General features: G+C 38.8%; 1 protein-coding gene across 1 annotated transcript in view; it reads left to right on the forward strand.

The window, feature by feature from the left end:
* LOC124716995 (RAC serine/threonine-protein kinase) overlaps positions 1 to 17,504 on the forward strand; it is a 694,752-nt gene extending 677,248 nt beyond the window's left edge. Inside the window, exon 10 of the mRNA XM_047243620.1 lies at positions 13,462 to 17,504. Coding sequence (XP_047099576.1) covers positions 13,462 to 13,722 — 261 coding nt within the window. The 3' untranslated portion in view covers positions 13,723 to 17,504. The remainder of the gene's footprint in view (positions 1 to 13,461) is intronic.
* The last annotated feature ends 1,195 nt before the right edge of the window (positions 17,505 to 18,699 follow it).

Here is an 18,699-nt window from a genome sequence, read left to right on the forward strand (position 1 = left end):
CAACATGCTTGTAGTCTGCGGTGACTCCCTGAGCAGCCTTCGGACTACAGACCAGTGCTGCTCGTCACCCATTAGCCGTGACTATCCAGGATTTCTTTCTGACCTTCATCAAGCTGGATGGCCAGTTAACTTCATTTGAACTCATGGGCATGTTGGGATCCAAGGGAATGGATGTGCCAACTGCTTGGCAAAGTTGGATGACAGGATGCCACTTTTGGAACTGTCGGATGTGTGGAACTCGTAATGGTTCGTCTTGGACTCCCAAACAAACTGAGAGCAATAAAAGAGACTACAACTGTGTGGCAGTCTTTTCTTCATATTTCTTGCATGGAATCCAGTCTTCTTTCTCGGCTACGCATTGGCCATGTTTGGCTGATCCACAGCTACAGTCTCTGACATCAGAACCCACCTTACTGCTGATGTGGTGTCTGCCTGACAGTGGCCCACATCCTGATAGACTCCCAAATTTGGGTGGTTTGCGGCAATATCTTAAATTTCCTGACATGCTACTGTGGTTTTAATGGATGGCTCCAAAACCGTTGACCTGGTTTTATGTTTCACCTGTGAAGATGGTTTCTGCTCACCCCTGTGAAATGGAGCACTTTGGCTTCATTGACTGCATGAGGAGTTGGAGAGGCACCCCCACCTGGTCTGGCCCAGGTGTCCCATGGTGGCCCTTGCTCAGTGGCATGGCATGGCATGGCCTGGCCCGGCCCCTACCCTTACCATCTTTTTATTCTTCCTATTCTTTTACATTTACCATATTTAATGTTCTATTGTTCCTTAACTTCACTGCATACCATGCTGAGGACCACCAATTGCATTCTTGGCAGAGGGGCTCACCCACATTACCCCCTCGCACAACCTCCTTTTTCTCCTGATTTTTCTTTCTGTCTTCTGGTATCTTGCTTACAGTTGGGCTGCCCAGGATTGCCTTCTGTATCCTTCTTCTGAGAGTTATTCCTGGTTCAATACCTATAGGATGAAGGGACTGAAGACCTCACAGTTCAGACCGGTTCAATGCCTATAGGATGAAGGGACTGAAGACTTTTTAACTCAACCAACCAACCAACTGAAACTAGGCAGTGGTGTAATCTTGAGCGAACATGTTCAGTACAAAGAGGCTTTACATGGCTAAAAGTGTTTACTTACAATTAAGGATGGTGGTGGCGGCGGTGGTGGTGGTGGTGGAGGATTATTTTCTTGCCAATTTCAGTGTTATTTCACAGAATTCAGTGCGATTTACTGTTAGTTTGTACAGGACTTCCTTTAAGTAGATGAGAATTTTTCTATGTATTCTTTTTTATTTCTTCTTATACTCTCTCACAGCTTTTCCTGTTTTATTAAGTCAAAAGTCCTCTTTTTTATATATATTTTTTAATCATCATTCTGTATTGTGTATAGACTCAATATTGCTAATATTTGTATTATGGACATTAGACTGTGGTCCAAGGCAAAATTTTCTGTAAAAACACTATACAAATCATTAGATGCCTTACAGACTGGCAAAGCAGTTACAGACTCAAACAGCCTCAGCAAACTAAAATGTTTACATGTGGCTATTCAATGGCCGGTTCATGATGACACCAGACTGCTGCATTAGATCACGGACTTACGCCACTGTATGCTATGGAGCTTGCTGCGAGGAAGAGTGGCTGTTCATTTTATTTAGCTCTGAGGCCCACAACTTGTCTAATTTTAGTCCCTGTCTGTTGAAATTGTTCTTGTACTTCAGTATTTCTGCGGCCCCTCCGTACATTATTCATTATAACGTAGTGATTATTAGATCTACATATACATACTCTGCAAGCCACAGTATGGTTCATGGCAGAGGTTACCCTGTGCCACTTCTAGTCATTTCCTTTCCTGTTCAACCTACAAATAGAGCAAGGAAAAAAATGACTGTCTGTATACCTATGTATGAACACTAATTTCTCATATCTTATCTCTGTGGTCCTAACTCGGAATGTATTTAGGCAGGCCCAGTAGAATCAGTCTGCTGTCAGCTTCAAATGCCAGTTCTCTAAATTTTCTCAGTAGCATTCTGTGAAAAGAATGTTGTCTTCCCTCCATATATTACCATTTGAGTTTCTGAAGCATCTCTATAATACATGTGTGATGTTCAAACCTACTGGTAATAAATCTAGCAGCCCACTTCTGAATTGCTTCGATGTCTTTCCTTGACTCGACCTGGTGTGAATCCGAAACACTGAAGCAGTACTCAAGAATTGATTGCACTAGTATCCATATGCGGTCTCCTTTACAGATGAACCACACTTTCTTGAAATTTTACAAGTAAACTGTAGTCAATGATTTGCCTTCACTACCACTACCCTCAGATAACCTGTTCCATTTGGTATCACTTTGCAGTGTTACACCCAAATACTTCAATGGCATGACTGTGGAAAGCAGGATGCTGAATGCTGTATTTGAAAGTTAAAGGTTTGTTTTTCCTATTTGTCTGCATTAACTTTAATTTTTATGGACGTGTAGAAGCATGTCCCGTAACATGCACAGTACTCGCGTGACTCTATCTATACTTAAAGCTTGCGTCACGTAAGAATGCTGCTCGATTTTCAGCCGTTCTGTACATCCCCCCTCTACTAGTCACTGGCAGCCAATAATATTCATTCTCTGTCTGAATGGGTAGCAGAGAATGTCGGCAAGAGAACTGTAAAGAGAACTGTAAACGAAAGCGTCAGAGCTGTAGGAACCATAGAAACAGTTGGTTTCGTGTCGCCTCGAAAGCATCAAAATCGCAAGGAACTTGTAACACAAATGGATGGCTTTAACAACAATGTTTTAAAGTGCTCCATGTGAATGACGAATGCCCGACATAACAAAAATGTGTTACAGTTATGCAGGCTTCAATGGTAAGCACTTTGTCAAGGTAAAGATTTTAAAAGATATTGGTTCCAGATATGTTGAGAAGGGACTTTTTAGTTGACAGAAGTGACATAGCTGCAGCACGAACTACATGATTCAGATTCATGATACAAGAGGAGGAGATAGTTCAACAGTGAATAAACTTGTATGTACATGTAAGAAACACAGCAGTGATTACCATTCGGCAGCGAACGCTGTCAGTTTTGTGACATGATTCACAATTCTTGTCATACCTTGTTTCGAAGTCAGTCATTGCCAGTTATAATTCAACTGTTATAGAGAAAATATCAAGTACAAAAACCAGAAAAGTGTATATTTTTCCCTGGCTTAAAAATAAAAATAAATATATTAAGCACTGTATAAGCCAGACTCGTGCCGATCCCCTGCAGCTCGTTAATTTATACAAGTCAAGTGACAGAATGTACAAACGTGACTTCCTTACAAGTGAATGGGATCACACAGTTTTGCATTTACCCACGTAACACTGTCATTGTAGCCCCATGGAATTAATTTGGGAAAAGTTTTTTAAGGCTGTGTGGGAGAAAAAAAAACCGAAACATTTAAGATAATGTACAGTGAATCGCTTGTGCATAAGGCAATACACAATGAGGTAACAGACAACATCCCATCTGCAGTGTGGGCACAGTCTGTGTGGCATGCTGAAAAGCTTCAGAAAGAATAATTTGACAGGGAAGTGATGATGGATATAAGCCTTGAACCTATAATCGTAAATTTATAGTCAGATTGTTCGGAAACAGACTCGAATAGAAGTGACAATGGTATTACAATGTGGACTTTGTTCCAAAGTAGTAATATTTCTTAGTTTTAAAGACTCATGGTGTAAATTAAAAATGTGTTTGTCAACATATCAGTTGCATACATAATAATTAGAACTTCCTAGCCTTTTTGATTAGGACTTAGTATCTTTCAAATTATGTGGACTATAATGTTCAACATATTGCCCAAGGAGAAGTTAAGCTTCTCCCACCATGTTTGTAAACCTCTGTCATTTTCAAGGCATGAACTGCATAAGGCCCTAAAATGAGAGTAACTGTTACTTGTCAATATATCGGTGGTTTTCAATGTTATCGTCCAGATTCCCTGCAGTTATTCGCAGATAATGGTTAATTGTTTGCTTATTCAATGGATGATAAATTATCGAATGCGTTAGTTTACACTCATCATTCCGGTTTACAACGAAAAGTATGACAACTTACTCCCCATTTTTATGATAGTCTTTTACATTAACTTTATCTACCATAACTTTATCTACCACTAATTCTTTTTTCCATGCAGTGATTACACTTAAAACTGTAGTCAAACACATAACCCCCCCCCCACACACACACACACACACACACACACACACACACACACTTTTGAAAATTCTGTTGAGCAACACACACTTTTGAAAATTCTGTTGAGCAGAAGCAGTTGTCAAGCAAAAATAATTATTTCAGTTTGTGCTCAAAGTTAATTTTGTTGTGTATTAAATTTTTACTTATAATGCAGTTCAAAATTGCAATAAATGGTAATTATTGCAAGCAATTTCAATTACCTTGTTGTTAGACTATTGTTGTTTTGAGAAAAATTTTATTTCACGTGTTCACAAAGCCGTGTCAGCTGTTCTCGCCTCCTGACGTCAAGCAGTGTAAATCTGTGGGGCAATGGACGCAATATCATCAAGACGTGAATTACTATTTCTCTCATGACGACTGATCGAAGTTGGTTTTAATACTTACCTTTCTCCTCAAAGATCTGAACGTATAATACGATGTACCGTAGGCAAATAAGCCTGACTGTTGTCCACAGCAAAGTGGTTCAGCAGTGTGGACTTTGTTTGCCTACTCTCTGCTGCTGCTCTCTCAGTTCTCATATCCTCACACCTCCTGTCCGCTCCGCCTCTATGTGCGGAAGTGCCATGCTAGGTGACATGCACTATAACAGAGGTATTTGTTATAACTGTTCAGCAGACAACACACAATGCTCCTGCCAAGTGAGGCCATTGTATAAATAACTGCCTGTTAACGTTGATTTCTGTATGTTTAGTAGATAATTATAACAAATACTAAATGATTCAGACTATGAGACCCTGAATAATTGTGCACAGCGGCTGCATGGGCTTGTACTAGAACATCATCATGTGTGTTTTGCTAAAATTCAGTGTTGTTCATCTATGAAATAACATTATACTTATTTAAAAGTGTCTGTGTTTAAAAATATTTCAAAGAAGACTTTTTAGTGTTATCGTCACAGACACTCTTTGTGTGCTGGAGAATACTCTGCTGAGTGTTGTCTGAGCAGTGCCTGGAGTCTTGAAATGAAGTGATGTGTGCTCCAGTCAGTTGACGGGGGCAGAAATTTCTGGTTCTGCGATGACGGCATGACGGCAGCCTGACTGCAGCCGTTTCATGACTTAGAGAGGACCTGTCCCACTGTGTTTACATGATGGTCCGCCATTCTGAAACTTTGCAGGTACATGTCTGTTGAGTGAAATGCGTCTCTTAGGAGTGCGGTATTCCCCACATATGGGATTCACGAAACTATGCAGACACTGCACCATTCTCGATTGGAGACCGTCTTCATTCAAAACTGGTCTTTAAATTATACTGATTCTTCTTACTTGGAAATAATAAGTCACAGGAACAGGTTTTATGCTAATAATGTTGTTACTACCATTTTGTTTAAAGAGGTGAAACCCCACAGGAAGTTTCAGGAATTAGGTTAAAATTCAGAGTGAAATAATATGATGCCATTTCTATCCTCAGTGGAAGTGAGAAAGAATTGGAGAATGTTCGAATGAAATTAACAGTGTAATGAGTATAAAATATGGATTGGTGAAAAACTGCCAAAGTGAAACATCTCCAAGGAAAGGAGGAATGCACTTACACTGCTCCGAGAAGATACTGAGACAGTCATTCTCCAAGGAGACAAAGGGAATTGTAAGGGCTTTCTACAATGTCAAGTAAATGAGCAAAAAATGTACGTTCTACACCTACATAGATACTCGATAACCCATTATACGGTGCATGGTGCAGTGCACCTTGTACCACTACTAGTCATTTTCTTTCCTGTTCCACTCAGAAATAGAGTGAGGGAGATTCGGCAGTCAGCTTCTAATGCCATTTCTATAAATTTTCTCAATAGAATTCCTCGAGAAGAACACCACATTCCCTCCAGGGTTTCCCATTTGAGTTTCCAAAGCATCTCCGTAATGCTTGGGTGTTGTTCATACCTCCTAGCAACAAATTGAGCAATTGGCTTCTGAATTGCTTCGATGTCTTCCTTCAGTGCTATTGGTGGGGAGCCCAAACACTTCAGCAGTATTCAAGAATAGGTCACACCAGCATGCTGTATGCCATCTCCTTTACAAGTGAACCACATACCTAAAATTCTCCCAATAAACCGAAGTAGATCATTCACCCTCCCTACCGTAGTCCTCACATGCTCATCCCATTTCATATTGCTTTGCAATGATGTGCCTAGATATTTATACGACACGACTAGTCACACAGGACACTACTAATGCTGTATCTGAATATTACAGGCTTTGTTACTCCTTCTTATCCACATTAACTTACATTTTGTAACGTTTGGAGGCAGTTGCCTTTCATCACATCACCTAGAAATTTTCTCTAAGTCACCTTGTGTCTTCCTATAGCCACTCAACTTAGACACCTTACCATAGCTGTAAGCTTCGTCAGCAAACAGCAGATTGCTGCTCAACCTCTCTGCCAAATCATTCATGTATATAGAGAACAGTAGTCCTGACACGCTTCCCTGGCGCACTCCTGCCAATACTGTTGTCTCTGGTGAACGCTCTGCATGGAGGACAACATACTGGGTTCTATTACATAAGAAGTCTTTGAGTCACTCGCATATCTGTGAACTAATTCCATATGCTCGTTCCATTGTTAATAGCCTTCAGTGGGGCACTGTGTCAAATGCTTTCCAGAAACCTAGAAATATGGAATCTGTCATCTGTAGTTCACAGTATATCGTGTGAGAAAAGGGAAAACTGAGTTTCGCACAAGTGGTGCTTTCTAAAACTGTGCTGATTTGTGAACATGAGCTTCTTGGTCTATAGGAAGTTTATTATAGTCAGACTTGCAATATGCTCTAGAATTCTACAGCCTACCGATATTAAGGCTATGGTCTGTAATTGTGTGGGTCCATTTCTTTACTCTTCCTACATACAGGAGTCACCTGCACTTTTTTTCCAATTGCTTGGGACTTGGCACTTCGTGAGAGATTTGTGACAAATGCAAGCTAAAACCACAGTGTCAGAGAAACAAATTTGATGATTTTCTGCACCTAATGCATGATCTGTTACTGTTGAGTTGCCAAAGTGACAGTTGCTCTCGTGTGTGTGTGTGTGTGTGTGTGTGTGTGTGTAAGACAGTTGTTAATGCTCCTTTTTGTAGTTTCTTTGCGTACTTGGCTGTAAGTGCAGCAGATTTCATATACTACCGCTGTGGCAAGGTGCAGGTGTTGGTGCTTTGTAATGTTCAAATATTTGTGCGCCTTTCTGGTTGGTTTAAACACTGAATCAGTTGAGAGTTTTCTGAATACTTTGCTGATGTGATCTGTGACAGTTTTTACAAATGGAAGGAAAATTTTTCCTTTAGTTGACTCTTTTTTGTTAGAAACTGTAGACCTTTTAGGATGTAGTTCTTTGTTTATCTCTGTCAGAGTAGCCATCTCTTCTGAAAGCTATTCTTGAATGATCGAGCTTGTCTTCCAAGTGCAGTGATTCATCAGTTACTTTAGTCCAGTAAACACGTTTTAATCACTCCTCTTTTCTGCTTTGGATGATGATGACTGGAATTTTTGTGCGGGTATCTATCTGTGTGAGTGGGCTTTCTGTAGACTTTTTGGGTATAAAGTTCCATAAAGTTTTCTAAGTGTGTGTGTATATCCAGAAATGAAACTAGACCTTCTTTCTTGTATTCCATTATGGACCTTATATTAGAATTAACATTACTCAAAGGATTTTGAAATTTGAAGAGTTCTTCTTCATGGGACCACATAACAAAAGAATCGTCCATGTACTGAAAACATCATGAGGGTTTTTTCGTCTTCGTTATCTGAAGGGCTGCTCCTTCCATTCTGTCCACATAAAAATTTGCTACAACTATGCTGAGTGGGTTTTCCATAGCCACATTATCTGTTGTCTCATAGAATTTGCTCTCTTATTCAAAGTAAATTGATCTGGGACGTTCTAGAAGAGATCTAACATACCTTCCGACCTGTGACATCACCTCATTGAGAGGAATTGTAGTATTCAGTGATAAATCAAAACTGACCATAATATCACTTGGACTAAGCCTGAATGATTTTAATTTCATCATAAAATGACAACAATCTCTGATACAAGTATCAGTGTTTCCTGTAAATGGCTGTAGAAGAGCAGCCTAGTGTTCTGTAATCTCATAGGTCAGACAACCAATGGTGCTAACAATTGATCTCAATGGAATGCCCCATTTGTGAATTTCTGGTGAACCATACTTTTTTGGTGGGAATGCTTCCAATTTGATGAGACTCTTCTTGCCAATAGGACACATCAGAAGAGGCCATTATTAGCTTTTTCATTAGCCAGAGAAGAGAAGCTGTGGGATCTCCCTCAAGTTCTCTTTACCTTCCTGGTTCTAATGAGTCCCAAATTTTACTGTCGTTTTCATATTTCTTCATTACCACTGTAGCCATACTTCTATCTGCTGGTAGAATTTATCAGCATTCAGATATCAGAGAGCTTCCATCTCACCTTTCTTAAGTTTGCTCCTAAACAATGCTCTGGCTGATTCTATATATGTTTGTAATGCAGTTAGTTTAGGTAAAAAACAAGATCCAGCTTTGATATTTGCTGTCGTGGATCGTGTCAGCAAAGTACTCTGAAAACATTGTGTGGATACAGAGTTTAGACCAACAAGAAAGCAGTGTGAATATTTAAACACTGCAAAAGCCTATATTGCTACTTGCCACAGCAGTGGTGTATAAAATTTCTTGGACTTTGGGCCAAGTGTACATTGGAACCATAAAAAGAAGCATTAACACCCAGCAATTGTCGTCTGGACAAGACTGATAAATCAGCAATAGCTGATCGTGCTGTAGAACCGTAAACCACCAAATTTATTTCTGATCCTGTGGCTGTAGCTAGGATGTGCTGTGTACAGAGACCAAAGAAATACAAAAGCACAAAAATAATTTCAACAGAAAAGAGGAGGGAACTTTTAATAGTGAAAATCACACTCAATACTAATTATTCCTGATGACTGGTTTCAACAGTTAAGAGTTAAGACTGTCATTTTCTGATATTCAAAAAACCTGTTGTACATCCTGTTCCCTAATAACTGTATCGTACATGCTATGTTCACATTAGAATGGAGAGTATGTAGCACATTTCATGTATGTTTGTTAAAAATAAAAACAAGTTTGTCACAAAAACAATACGGTTGAAAAGCACCTAGTTACCTGTGGCTGTCCACACACACAACATTACACTGATGCTTGTTAGATGTTGAATTATGTAGCATTGCACATGTGGGCACATGTTTACCGTATTTACTCGAATCTAAGCCGCACTTTTTTTCCGGTTGTTGTAATCCAAAAAACCGCCAGCGGCTTAGAATCGAGTGCAAAGTAAGCGGAAGGTCTGAAAAATGTTGGTAGGTGCCGTCGAATATATGTAGCGCTACACAGGCATGCTTTGCAGGCACAAAGATAAATACTGATGCCAAAACCTCTGCGTCAGTTAATAAATAAAAAAAAAAAAGTTGGAAGATGAGCTTTTTTTCCTCCTCCCCGAGTTTCGACCACTGCATTTTTATACATTATCCATCGAAGTAAATACAAATCCCGTATTGTTCATCTTCGAATGTTGCAGCGTTTCAATGTACTATGAAAATCTGACTGGCAAGACTGTTAGGGATGTTTGTCAATATGGCCAACTCTACATTCTGAATTTTTTCCTACCTGTGAGAAGTGATGGTTGCTAATAAGAACTTTGGTGAATCGTGAGTCACATGCAGTATTCTCTTCAACATAAGAATAATACAAATAGCAGCAAACACAAAAGAATACATGGAAAAATGTTTATATTTGTATTATTCTTATGTTGAAGAGAATACTGCATGTGACTCACGATTCACAAAAGTTCTTATTAGCAACCATCACTTCTCACGGGTAGGAAAAAATTCAGAACGTAGAGTTGGCCATATTGACAAACATCCCTAACAGTCTTGCCAGTCGGATTTTCGTAGTACATTGAAACGCTGCAACATTCGAAGATGAACAATACGGGATTTGTATTTACTTCGATGGATAATGTACAAAAATGCAGTGGTCAAATATTTATCTTTGTGCCTGCAAAGCATGCCTGTGTAGCGCTACATATATTCGACGGCAGAAGTTAGTTGTGGCGGCACCTAAAGCGGCACGCACAAAAGCAAGCCATGCCGCGAGCGGCGGCATCCCGTAAACACTCATTATCAGAATGCGACAAACAATGCATTACACAGTACAGTAATGCATCTTCAGCTTAAAGTGACGTCAACACCTATAACAAAGAGAATGGAACTTATCAGATCAAAGAAAAATAAGCAGTCGATTCAAACCAGACGAAGCATGTGAAAAATGATGGGAACCCGTATAAATACGGACGGAGTGCCTGACCCATAGCAATGGCTACCTGGTAAAGCTTAACTGCTAAGCTTACGACTTGAACCAAACTACTGTAGCTGCATCGTCATTCATTCGACCTAAATTGTATCTCATATTACAACGAACCAGCTTTGTTTAAATTTGGAGGTGTGGCCTTAAACTTTTCTCTTCCCTTGAATTTCGAGTCTCAAATTTCAGGTGCGGCTTAGATCCAGGAAAATTTTTTTCCTTGATTTCGAGTCTCATTTTTCAGGTGCGGCTTAGGTTCGAGTAAATACGGTATGTTTACATGATGAGTTAAATATATCATGGATCCACATTCTTTGAATACACAGTTCAAACCTACTTTCAAAAGAATATGGATGGAAATTAGATAAATAATTGGTGCTTAATAAAATGAACATATGTCTTCAACCAGACAATCGTCGGAGATGTGTTTGGAGGCAAGCTGTTCAGGCTGTGGAAGTCTTAGACACACTGTCCAGCAAGTGCAACAAGGTGGAGGTTCCCAGCTGTTTCAGGATGGCATTATGTGGGGCTCATGTACTCCGCTGGTGGTCATGGAATGTGCCGTAATAGCTGTACAATACATGAATGCCATCCTCCAACCAATAGTGCAACCATATTGGCAGCATATTGGTGAGGCATTCTCTTAATGGGCGACAATTCGCGCCCCCATCATGTGCATCCTTCAGGATAACGACGTCGCTCGACTAGTGCTACGATGAATACAGGCAGGACGTGCTGCTGGGTATTAGAGGTACCGGTGTGTACAGCAATCTGGACCACCACCTCTGAAGGTAACACTGTATGGTGGTACAACATGCAATGTGAGGTTTTCATGAACAATAAAAAGGGCAAAAATGATGTTTATGTTGATCTTTATTCCAATTTTCTGTACAGGTTACGGAACTGAGGTGATGCAAAACTTTTTTTGACGTGTGTATAAACAGTTAGCTGGGTGACCTTGTTTGAGCCTTTAACTGCATTCCGAGTTGTTGAAGCCTCCGGCAATATCTCCAGCCTTGAACAACAAAACGTTAGGCAGAGAATTACGCCTTGGACCATGGCCTAATGCCCATAATACAAATACCAGCCATCTTACAAATATGGGCTTGGGTGACAGGGACTGACTTGTTCCAAGCCCAAGTAGTTTTTTCCTTGCATGTTCCCACTGAACCTGATAAGCAGAGTCGCACGGGCTATGGTGGCAATATGCAGTGACCAATTTTTGTCCAAAGTGATGATCAAATCATTCATTCATTCGGAAGTGGAGACTGACATTGTTTGCTGGCTTTTGGCTGCTTGGTGATGACAGAATCCAGGCGCACACTCTACATTCTTTCTCGAATGATTTTACAGAAACTATTCATTAAAAAATTCTTTTTTTTGTGACTTATACCTCTGTGTCACCTTTCTGATGACATGCTCATTATTTTGCTAATGGTCGTAGTTATTGTGAAATTTGCCTTTAAGTAGAACACTGACTGAAATTTGAAATAGTTTGTAATTAAAAATAGGGGTTACTGTGATTAGATGGGTAGATCATATAACTAATGAGGAAGTATTGAATAGGATTGGGGAGAAGAGAAGTTTGTGGCACAACTTGACTAGAAGAAGGGATCGGTTGGTAGGACATGTTCTGAGGCATCAGGGGATCACCATTTTTGTATTGGAGGGCAGCGTGGAGGGTAAAAATCGTAGAGGGAGATAAAGAGATGAATACACCAGGCAGATTCAGAAGGATGCAGGATGCAGGTTGCAGTAGGTGCTGGAAGATGAAGCAGCTTGCACAGGATAGAGTAGCATGGAGAGCTGCATCAAACCAGTCTCAGGACTGAAGACAACAACAACTACTATGATTTTGCATTTGGTGCCTATCACTTAATATGTTCCTAAGTATGAAATTTACCCAACATATACTGAATTTTTCCATAGACTTTGGTGGTCTCTAAAGGTCACCAATCTGTAGAAAATTGATCTGATGTAGCTGACACAATTTGTGATCTTGTATGCCAGTGATAAAGTGAGAATGTAATATCCACAACATTCCTCATATTTCATAAACAGTTTGAGATACTGAAATGAGATTTTAACAAACGAGGAGAGTAAAGTAATACTGTAGTACAAAAGCAAACTAGTGCTTTTCATTTATTATAACGTTGTTCTGCCAAGAACTGACTGAAGATTCAGTTAACATGAAAAGGGGAGTGTGTTTTGCCATATGATTTTTATGCAAAATTTTATTATCTACCATGTTATTCCATTAACTAAAGACTTTTTTGATAAAAGAATGTAGTTTTTAAGGGCCATTGCTAGATGGTGAAATGAGAGATGCTGTGGGTTTTGGAGCAATACATAATGAACCACTGTTTCGGAATTCTCTCACAATTGTGTCAGCACAACACATTAGTGAGGTAACATTTTGTTAACTCCTCTATGGCTTGGCAAAAGAAGCAAATTTTGACATGGCAGCAAGATAAATGCTTCCTTCACTCAAAATTCGCCACTTGTGGTACTTGCTGAAAGCTACAAATGTTTATCAGGATAGTTGAAAACAAATTGCTGATTTTATTGCATTTTCAGTGGAATTCTTTTTAGATACTAACCAAAGCAGAGGTGACAGTAGATCTTTTTGAATGGTGACCATGCAAGTGTGGGCATTGAGGATATCCACTTAATATTTACAAAAAAAATTTGAGTATAACCTTCAGTTTAGAATGGCATTTGCCCTCCAGCGTTTGGCGTTTTTCCTACGGCACCCGCCCACATGTGCCCTGTCGACTGCACATCTAATGGCCCTGCACAGACTGTAAATAAAAATCCCAGAGATGATGGTACCGTTTCAGACAGTGTTTTATGTCATACAAGGTAAATAAGTTAGAATTCAATGCAGCATTATTTATGTCTTTACAGATCAAGCCACCTTTCAAGCCACAAGTGACATCCGATACAGACACCCGGTATTTCGAGTCGGAGTTCACTGGTGAGAGTGTGGAGCTGACGCCACCCGAACATTCGGACAGCGCCCTGAACAGCATCGCGGAAGAGCTGGAGCAGACGGGGCCGTACTTCTCGCAGTTCAGCTACCAGGACCTGACTGGCAGTAGTATGCTCAGTTCTACGGCCGGCACTTCGATCGTCTCCTCCTCCTCGGCGGCGGCCAGCATGCAGTAGTGTGCTGCGGTCACCGACCTCGCCCTTCCGAGAGGAACTCCACCTTTCCGGGGCTCGATTTGAAAGGACCCTGTGCCACTGTTCCCATTTTGAACCGATGCACGCAGTTTCCCGGGGACCGAGAGACGGCTCGATATATTGTGCACTTACCCGGTATGGGAGTGATGGATCGGGATAGTGGTGGGCTGTAATGGGTGATGCGACGAAGACAGAGCCTCTGAGGTTGTTTCGACACCCGTAGGATACCGGTGTAGCTGCCCGGAACCGGGCCTTAGGCAGATTCTAGGAATCCCTGCTCTGGAGATTTTTTTGACTAAAATTGACAATAGGGGTAGGAAAAGGAGTCTGCTTGTGCAATACCTATGTTGCCCTATTCTGGAAGCAAATGGAGCCTGATCGCTGATACGGCTGCAAATAATTAGACTGTGACCAGTGTGTGGTCTGTCATTGCATGATCATGGGTGGTGTGTGTGTGTGTGTGTGTGTGTGTGTGTGTGTGTGTGTAAGTAGTATATAACATACATTAAGAGGGATTCTGTTGATTTCAGCTGGTAAGAACATTTTATATTTCAAGCGTGGTCATTTCATGCATATTGTGCAGACTGTACATTTCTCTTTCTTTTAAATTATCACTGTAAGTTTAATGTCCATCAAACCAGAAACAAATTTCTGGCCTCTGTGCAATGGTGAAATTTGGTACCTCTGTTAGTACTTCAATATTGTTAGTGCAGGGTGAGCAAAGCTCTTCGGGCTTAATTTTCATGTTTCTTTCCTTTTTATTTACAAGTGCATATTCACCAGTTTTATTGCACTGTTAACAAGCAATACAGGGACATACTTTGTGGGCAACTGCACTGGGGCTCCCTTTGTATCTCCTAGTTCTCTCCTTGTGAAAGAACTGAAACCAGTTTGGTAGTTTGTTTAACGACATACTGTGGTTTGGAAGAATGAAGTACTTGGAGACATTGTAGTTAGCATTCCATTTTGTTAGTTTCCATGAGTAGCTTTAGAACACACCACAAAATAAGTCATTATGTGAATACATGCTGGAGCATCGTATGTTGACTGCCACGTGTTTTTGCAAAATGAGCCATAAATACCTATTAGATTTTGGTCTTAGATTTCAAAGGTAGGTACAAAGGGATACACCAGTTTGCGTGAGTGTGCCTGTAGGTAATTAAGTCTAAGCCTTCCTGAATGGATATGAAATGACTGTCAGTTTTTTCATACTGCAAGGGGATCATGTTAAATCTTGTGTTATACAGTTAAGAATAAATTCTGGATAACAGTAACTAGAAAGTAAGATTTTACACACTGAACCGGAGAAGTCACTATTATTAGTAGTAAAACAGTTATCTTTGTATACAAATGAACTTAAAGATTTATAATTAATGTGTGAAATACATTAATTAGAAGTAATCTTAAGAGTACTATAGATGGATGTGACAACCACTATTTTATTGGCACTATTGTAGTACATACAAAAGGCAGCCAATGTGATTACACCCAGAATTATCTTCTACTGTTGAATATTGTACATTTCTGACAAAATCCAGAGTGAAGGAAGTGGTTATGGGTGAGTGTTGTTATGTGCTATAAATATGTTTAAATACTATTTGGATGTGTTGGCAGAGATCAAACCTTGACAATGATACTTCCATTTGCTGTGATGGTAGCTCATTAACACATCCAGCTCCTCCTTTTAAAGAGCTGTTTGTTATTGTTGTACAGATGTTGATTATACCATTCAGTTCTGTGCCATGTTGTAAGAAGCAGATTTATGTTATCACCCATACCAATTGTGTGCTAAATGATCTGGTAGTAGTTCTCTCTGCTGGTGGAAGTATTATTGAAACTTAAATTTTCTTGCCTATTAATAGTATATACTGTCTTTGAGAATATTTAAAGGATGACAGTAACATTTAGGCAAATTTAGAGACCCCTTTTTAAATGGTGCCAGTGCCGTACCTGAATCGTTTGGCTAGAAACATGATGTAGCAAAGAGTGATTAGTTTTGTCTTATTAGCACTACAAATGCAAGCTTCGTAACAGTGCTGAACAGTTACAACTGGTGCTCTATAACTCCCTTCACTGGATATGGAAATCTAATTTTTCAAATATGAAAAAAAAATATCAATGTTCTCAAGCTTCCAGCCATGTCAAGTCGATGTATAACCATTTGCTGTGGCTTGACGAGACTACGCATTTGTACCTTAATCTGTAGCATTCAATAAATTATGGTGTGAAGTACATTAGAAATTAACAGGTAGCTTTTTCAAAGACTAGTTTCTTGTCGCATCTTGCCATCTCTGCTTAAACAGGCTGTGCAACTTTCTGGTACTAGTTTGAGTGGAAAAAAGGAATTTCAATAAAAGGAGAGCCTTAACATTCAATCAGAGAAACAATAAGAACAAAAAATAAGCAACATACTTCTAATACAATGAAGCCAGCCCTCTCTGTCTCGATCATTTCTTCATACTTTTTTGTGCCCAGATGGCAAATGTTGCCTTTATTTTCTTCTTATTGCTTCTTTGACTGAATTTTAAAGTTCTCATTTTACTGAAATTTCCTTTTTTCCATTGACTATAGGTTTGCAGTGAACTAGTAGTGGTGAATTGTTAGCATGAAGCTTATGTCTCTTTATTGATCATCTTACCTTGTGCAAACTTTATTTTGTGTGTGAGAAATGTAAGAGCAGATGGCAAAATATTTTTTGCTTCATTTGGTGTCTTTTTTCAGGCATTTGTTAATTTCTGTTCCTGCTGTTTCATTGTGCAATGTGTTTACATCATAAGCTAGAATGGATAGTAATGTTAAGACATGAATTTTGTTACCCGAGTGCTGAGTTAGGGTTTTGTTGAAATTCTAACAGGGACACGCTAAAGCTCTAGAAATGTTCGTTTTTGTATGTAAAGTGGGAGCTTGAGAGAGCATCTTGATACAGAATGTCATGATTATGGCCATATCCATTAAGTTTCATAGGTAATTGCTTTATGGAGTAATAAATATAAAGACGTTACTCATGTTTATCATCCTCATTGATGAAACTGGTTCAAGCACTGTAATTATTGTGACGATGTGCAGTATGACTGCTTCACAGTTGGTGATCTTTGATGATACAATTAAGAAAAATGATTGTCAACTTGCCTTAGCTGTGTTATTTCTTCTCATGCAAAAGGTGGTAGTGTGCACACTGTGAAAATGTATTTATAGGAAGCAATATAATAAGTAACTAAAATTCTGTTTTCTTTTAAGCCTTGGGAGATTATGTGCACAGGATCAAATATTATAAAGAATTAAATCCAGTGAATTATTAGGAGAACCAGGCATCTTGTACAGATTGTACTTTTTTTTTGTTCAAGTGATAGCCTTGCAACTGATGAAACTGACAGCAGTGTATAAGATTAGAAAACATTTCTTGACTATAAGCAAGATAAAACCATAGAATGGGTTATCTGTGCGCCCCCTCCCCCCACTGGTATTGATTAGTTTTACAACCAGAAACCATGTATTTATTAAAATACAAATTCTGCATTTAAGGAAAGGCAATAATGCTACACTATTATCATTATTTGTCACAAGTTTTATTTATTTATTCTGGTATAACATTTGTTGTGAAATCTATTGTTTTCTTTTAGCCTTCAATAGGAAAATAATGAACTGTTTTATTGCAAGAAATGATGATAGTTTGAAATGCTGTAAGTTCTGCTTGTAGACTATTTGGGTGATTCCTCTTAGTTATTCTGAAAGAATGTATAAATAAAGTTTTTTTTTCTTCCTGATGGGTTGTAATTTGTTTACCTTCATATTGGAGATTGGAATGGAAATTTTGTAACAGGAGCAGATCCAGTGCAAATGCAGTTGACTTCACGTACGTGTGGGACTCCTATTCGTCTGGATGAGTGAGCATTGTAATAGTAACAGAAAATAAAGTATTTCAAAATTGGAAAGAAGTAATAAGAACTGTACTCCAAAAGTGCTTTATGGCAAATATGACATAAGGTCAGACTACAGCTACAGTTTGCTCTACATAGCATTTGGCAAATAGTCAACATTGTAACACTGTCATTTTTTTTTTTCTTCCTCTCTTTGTTACGCTTATGAATAAACCACTTGAAGATCAGATTTCCATGTGATGGTAAGTATAAACTGTTTGTAGCTTATTGACATTGTTGCCAGTAGCTGAGTGACTAGTGTAAAAATTTTCAAAATCCAAATTCCGTGTTTCTTAATTAACAATTATATTAACAGTTGTTGAATCATGTAGTAAGGAGAGGTCTGCTGGAATGTAAAGAATTTTTTTCCAGAACCTAGCAAAACATGCATTCTCTTTCGTGCTTGCCTGTCAAAGAGTTAACACTTCTCCTATTAGGTGGTGATTTCATTACTCCTGAATTAATTACTGAACCATGTTTTTTTAAAATAAAATGTAGCATGTATTAAGTAATTAAAAATAATCACTTGAAAATGCCATTATTTACAATTAATTAAAATTTGGCCCCAAAATGTCAAACACGATTATAAAATAACGCATTTATTATTAGAGGGGCGGAGCAGTATTACTGATGTATGTAATTTTTCACGTTTTACATTTCTTTATCAAATTTAAATTTACTTTCATACAACCAGTAATCAAAAGGTATGATTCAATGTTCATTAATTAACATTTCTGTGTGTTAATAAATACAAAGACGAAAATGAGACTGCTAGAAAGAGTCGAATCAGCAACTATATAGTTACTCTACTTCAGTATTTCACATAATTATTAATCAAATTTAAATATTTGTCATAATCTATTCAAATTAAGAGAGATAATGTTATGTTTGATATGACACAGCAAGAGTAGTAGTACTGTTAGACTTAATGCTGTCTTTAGGCATATACATGGTTCTATGTGCAAATACCTAGTCTATATTGATCCAGTATTTGAAAATGAGGGCAGTCAGTGAATTACGACAAACTCATTTGTATAGTAAA

Source organism: Schistocerca piceifrons, chromosome 9 (assembly GCF_021461385.2).
Source record: "Schistocerca piceifrons isolate TAMUIC-IGC-003096 chromosome 9, iqSchPice1.1, whole genome shotgun sequence".
Classification (NCBI taxonomy): Eukaryota; Metazoa; Arthropoda; class Insecta; order Orthoptera; family Acrididae; genus Schistocerca; species Schistocerca piceifrons.